Source organism: Leuresthes tenuis, unplaced genomic scaffold (genome assembly GCF_036924035.1).
Source record: "Leuresthes tenuis unplaced genomic scaffold, fLeuTen1.0.hap1 SCAF_21, whole genome shotgun sequence".
Taxonomy (NCBI): domain Eukaryota; kingdom Metazoa; phylum Chordata; class Actinopteri; order Atheriniformes; family Atherinopsidae; genus Leuresthes; species Leuresthes tenuis.
In genome coordinates, this window is record NW_027325375.1 from 3803316 (window position 1) to 3809385 (window position 6070).

At 37.9% G+C, this 6070-nt stretch overlaps 1 protein-coding gene across 4 annotated transcripts in view; it reads right to left on the reverse strand.

Moving 5' to 3' along the window:
* Window positions 1–5490, reverse strand: part of gabrg2 (gamma-aminobutyric acid type A receptor subunit gamma2) — a 50769-nt gene extending 45279 nt beyond the window's left edge. For all 4 annotated transcript variants that reach the window (XM_072375086.1, XM_072375085.1, XM_072375084.1 and 1 more), the window contains exon 1: window positions 5045–5490. In XM_072375086.1, coding sequence (XP_072231187.1) covers window positions 5045–5160 — 116 coding nt within the window. In that variant the 5' untranslated portion in view covers window positions 5161–5490. The remainder of the gene's footprint in view (window positions 1–5044) is intronic.
* Window positions 5491–6070: the final 580 nt, after the last annotated feature.

The following is a 6070-nucleotide window of genomic DNA, read 5'->3' on the forward strand; positions in this document are numbered from 1 at the left end:
AATTCTTCTTTAACTAGCTCTACCTTAATTTTTCAGTTAATCTTTTATTAATAAATATCTACATTTTTAATAAGACCCCCGCCACCCCCTTTATAGAGACTGGAAAAAATCATTCAAAAACAAACATACAAAAACAAATAAACTTTGAACTGGACCTAAAGTGTGTCTCTGCTTTATCAGTAAGATTGTCAGTATGCAATAATTAACATCTGCAGCCATGAAATTCACATACAGGACTATTAACAACCAATTACCATAATTTTGTCTCTCTGCTCTACTTAACTGACTTCTGGCTCAAAGATAGAGTCTATTTGCAGGCTCAACTCATTCCAGTGTAAACCAGATCAGATAGATTAACTTACATCAGCAAGCAAGGCTGACTTCTTTCTGTCAGCAATTAAGTACAATGTGACTTAATGCCAGTCTCTAATTGTGCCAGCGCTGTGCCTAAAGTTAAATGCTCAATTATTGTTGAGTGTTGGACAAATTAAAATAAAGTTTACAACTGTGAAATGCTTGCCTTATGCATGTAAACAAACCCTTAACAGGAGTATAAATTCTCTATGAATTGTCAGTTTTTACAAGTTATTTGGTAAGTTAAAACTGTATATAAACTGCAGTTTTAAAGAGATAATCAGGGTGGAAGGATGGTTGAAATGTCTTTAATCATGGTTCAGAAACAGAGGTTAAATATCATCTGCGAGGTGGTTTTAAAAACAGATTGAAATGGATGTAATTATCAAAAACAGAAATGTAAGATCACTATCTCATGATGTGACTGCTGCCTCAACCTATAGTATACCTTCTACCTAGCCAAGGAGAATGCAGGATGTAATGGGCACTAGTCAACACCATATTGGTATCATTATGAAACACCCAAACTGAACTAGGTAAACATACTAAACTGTATGTTTTGGATGCCATACATAACAGAATGTTGTTAACTTTTATAAGGAGAAACCTGGTTTGCCTGGTGTGTCCTTCAGCTGTTGTCATGACCGTGCAAAGAAAGACAAACACCAGTGAAACTGTAGCTGTGCATCACAGCACAAGATTCTGTCAGTTTAATCAGTAGGTAGAAGAATTACATTTCACCCAAGTTTCTTAAATGCTCGAAAGACAGTGTGTCCTGCAATGAACTAATCTTAAAAAGCACAGCAGTACACTCTGTGTTAAAACTTCAACAGTGACATCTACTTTTCATTTGAATCAAACAACAATCAAACAACAATGCAACTCTGAATATTAGTGACAAGCTGTTCCATTCATACAAAAGCATTTCGTACAGAAAGTAAACTGGAAAAAGGCTGGACAGATCCACTGGGGCTGAGACAGCAAGGATAGCTATAAGATTAAAGATGGAGCACTTAGCTATCGATAACAATCATGTAATATCCCTGTTGTCATGACTTCTTGAGGCTTATTGTGATACTTATTTGGCTGAGTAAATTTAAATAATAATTTAGTTTAACATAAACCCATCTCAAACTGAAATAGTAATACTGACACATTTACAATCAATAGGGTGCTAGAAGCTTTTTCTGTCATCTATTTTACCATAGGCAACTGAGGGCTGACATCTGGATTTTTTAAAGTGCATTTGAGAAACCTTGACACACACACACACACTTGTGCAGACACAGAAGATCCTTATCATTGCATACATGACAGCTGGTGAAACATCCCAACCTTTTCCAGTTGAAAAGAACCAGATATTCTGTGACAGTTTGATTGAGTCCAGTTCACATTTAAAGGGATTCCATTTCAAAGACCACCTCCGGTGGAAAACAAGTTTTTAAACTAATATGTCCACATTATGTTTTTATGTTCCAGAAGCTCATTTCCACCTTGGAACTGCAGCATACCAATGACCATTTCAAAATTTCGCCTTCAGACAACCAACACTTTATATACATACAAATTCTAGGTAAACAAATCAGTTTATCAGAGCTGGTGACTGGTAACCAGATTTGTCTGACACTAGCACATTATAAGCTGTTTGCTGATGTACTCAAAGTGAAGAATGAAGAGTGTCTGAATGAGGTCTGGTGAAAGCACCCGCAACCAGATAAGCTACTGACAACAAGGTGGGGCAAATTTGCATATTCATACATTTGTGCATGTCAAATGAAAAAAAAAAGGTGTTGTTTTATATTGGAAAGAATAGAGATTATATTCTCAGGGAGAAATGCCTTAATATGCAGTTTTAATGAACAGGTATGTGTTTTTAGGAATTTGATAAATGTCTGCAAGATGAGTTTAACTACACATGTAAACACTGGCAAGTTGATGAGAGGTAGTAAAGAATGGGGGTAACTGGAATGCAGCAAAGGCAGGTTAGTCAGGGTGAACTCATAAAACTGACAGAAAACATAGCATCTTATGGCATGCATATGAAATCACACACATTTACAGCTAAAGCACCACAACCCCAGTTGTTTATCATGTGCCCCTTTTTCTTAAGATATACTTCTAATCGGATTTGGGATACAGTAATTTTGATTATTTACTGTATGCAGATGTTTTAAAACTCTATCCCAGTGGCTGATAATTGTTTAGGTGTACATGCTCTTGGCAAGGTATCATGCCTCTTTGTGAGGTGTTTAGCAAAAGGATTTTCAGATTTACAGTAGCTGCTGTAGGGTATCTCTTCTGAGCCGAAACTAAATGCAGCATTTTGTTATTCTCTAAATAATGCATAGTTGTAGGATACGCAAATGTTTTACTCAACACTGAAATTATATTAATTTTTTTAGAATATCTGAACAAGACTTTAAACAACTTTGAATAATGTGAAGAGCATATAAGAGCATAATTTACTAGATATATAGATATATAGATATATATATATATATAACACTACTGTATCATATTGATGGACCATCCTGCTGCAACAACAAAATACTTCGCAGTTTTATTTTAATGATACTGTTATGGAGTTTGATTTTAAAAAATTTATGATTCGTTGGCGGACATTGCAAGAATTATTTTATTTCTTTATGGTATCAGGGGTTTCAGTGACATCAGTGAAACATAGTGTGGGTTGTTGAAAAACATGTACTTTGTTAGGGTGAATGCTACCAGTCATTTACTTTGATTCAAACCTTCTGAATTCTATGTGAAATGTATGACCTTAGTACCACTGGTGGTGAATATGAAAGTGAAAGGCACCAGTTCGCACAAGGTTAGAAAGCTAAAAATGAAAAGAAAATTATTTAATAATTAGTGTTATATAATGAACCACCTGAGACACTTGAGATGAGTTTGCAAAACAAGCAAACATCACATGGGATAATGGAAAATCTGAGCACCACCAGATCTGGTTTGTTGTGACATCCCTTCTTCCTGTCAAGGCCTTGTTTCCATAATCCATGACTTCAAACTCCTCCAGTGAAGCCTGGGCCTTTCTCTGAAGTTAAACTTTTTTTGACTGATGAAACTGAAGGAATAACCATTCGCAGAAACATTTTGGGACTATTTATTTTTAGAGTGTGCAACGAGTCTGGGCTGCAGCATCCAGGCTTCCAAATCACTAATTGAGTGTGTACTGTGGTTAATGTATCGTGATACAGTTTGCCATCACTTCACACAGTGCTGTAGATGTTAGTCACAAAGCAGCATAGATCACTGAAAGCATGCAAAGACCTTGAAACATCACTTGTGTAAGAGTTTCCATACATGAATCATAATTTCCTTCCAGAGCACCTGCTTACAAATAAACAGCTACAATCTAATCATGAAGCAAAGCCTGCATATATACTGTTAGAAAAGAGAAACATACAACACGTTGTTCCTTTGAGCTAAGTTGCCAAAAGAGTACCCACATGTGTACCTACAAGAGGTACATATTGCCATTCCATGACTATCTAAGATAAATCAGAATACCACTTATTTTGATCCGTCTCAGTTCCCAGTATTTTGTGATTAAATTACTCATACCCATTGTGTCAACTGCATCAATACGTGTCAGATCTGAATGGAAAGGGTGTATTGTTTACTCCAGTGTATTATGAACACTTGTTGTGCATACAATTAGAAATACACAAGCCTGACAGTGCAAGGCTGGGCAAGGAGCCCCGAGGTTGTGATCTGCATGACGGTGACTGAACGTCAGCTGATTTATCTGCCTCCATTTTTCACCCTCCACAAACACACGAAGAAAACGATGCGAAGAGCCCAACCATCCGCTTCCTCTCAGCTTCCATCAGAGCATGAAGCCCTCACAGGGAGATAGTGCTTCTTTAAACAAACTCACACCTGCACCGCGGTTAAAACAGACACGACAGTCCTTTGAAAGTGTGTGCACGTCAAGGATCACTCCGTGTATGTTGTCCTTGCCCTTATTGTGCCTCACACTTGTGTTCTCTCTTTGTGATTGTCTGCCATTTTGAAATGCTTTTTTTTTCCTTTCAAAAACGTGGGACGAAGCGATCTCTCAATGATAATCAAGTTGTCTTAAATACAAGGCACCGTTTTCTCACAAAAAAGGACTATTTTCCAGCGCGGCCTCTTTCGACACATGCGATCATTACAGAGGATTTGACTCTTGGAATAGACTTGATCCTTGAAGACGGCTTAGCAGAGACTGTGTAGCCTTAGCTTAACTCAACTTAGCCTGACACTATGCTATTTCTTATAGGGGACAGACTGAGAGAGAAACTGAAGAAATCTACTAATAATATTCACCTACTACCCAGAGCTAAGCATTATGGCGGTGTGAAGCTGTTTGTCGCTTTCGTTTCTTCTAAAATATATATCAGTTGAGTGACAACACACGAGTGATGCACGGAATCTTGCTCGAACGCGATGCATGTGTCAGTGATTTTTTGAAAATAATATCCTATCTTAATATCGAGCCAAAGCTGTAATGTATACACATTGAGCAGCCAGATTTTATATTAAAACTCCCTCCTTATCAACCTCCCAATCGTCCAGAATGGCATTACTCAGGAAGCACCGCGTTAATACATGTTAAAATAAGACATCTCCACGGTGCCAACACCGAGTCATTCCATATAGAGGAAAATTCGCATTAATATCTTACCTTGTAGAGAGATTAATGACAATAAACACCCAGAGTAGCGGCTTCAGTTGGAGTGAAGGCTTCGCCATTGCTATCGAGCATCTGAAGGCTGATTTTGGAGAAGCCGTCATCACCATCTTCCTTTCCTCTTTCCTGCAGATGGACGTGTCCGTCTATTCACTGTGTTCCCTCTTTACGATACATTACGCACGTTAGCAGAAGCGGTTCTGCAAATCTACACCCGAGACGGACGTGCGTTGGAGTGAAATTGGGCAAAACTAAATCGATGCCAGTCGAAAGCTTGATTTCGTCTAAACACGTCTTTTTTGCGTGTCTGTTGCCGATTTTACAGCCTAGCAGGGGCCTACAAAACTGCCACAAACAGCGAAGCCCCAAGTCATAAGCTTCTCCGATATCGAGCAGCTGAGAAAACCATTGGAGCCTCAGCCTGAATGCAGATTAACACTGGGGTCAGAGAGGAACTGATGCACGTTGCTGCAGCACGGATCAACACATGCGCGGTTTCACTCAGCGGAAGCACCTAAATATAAGATGATATATATATACTGTATATGTATTGTGTATGTGTATTTTAGATGTTACAGTGTGTAATTATTTATTTGAGGATTTATTTTTCTCAAAAAATAAGAAAAAAAGATAAACTTGAAAAGAAAATGCCGGCTTTTCCCAACATAAGCAACAGAACTGAAACATATTTAAAAAGAAGCTTTCTAATCTCTGTGTTATATTACATTTAAAACCTTTATAGGCCACACACAGGCAAGAGTCCAGGCCAGTCACTCTTTCAGCACCTCGGACAGCTACATTACTTTCCCCTACGTTAAAACCAACGGTCAGTCCCAAAGACAGCTCCATCTCGGAATTTGCTACTCAATCGAGAAGAATAGTGGCTCCGATGGCCAACTTTATTTAGCAAATAAATAAATAAATACTGCAATTTGCAAAATGGACTCTAAAAATCTGATTACTATACTATGCAGTTTATATTGTGCATTGATTGCTTATTGTTTGAGTGAATGATGTGAT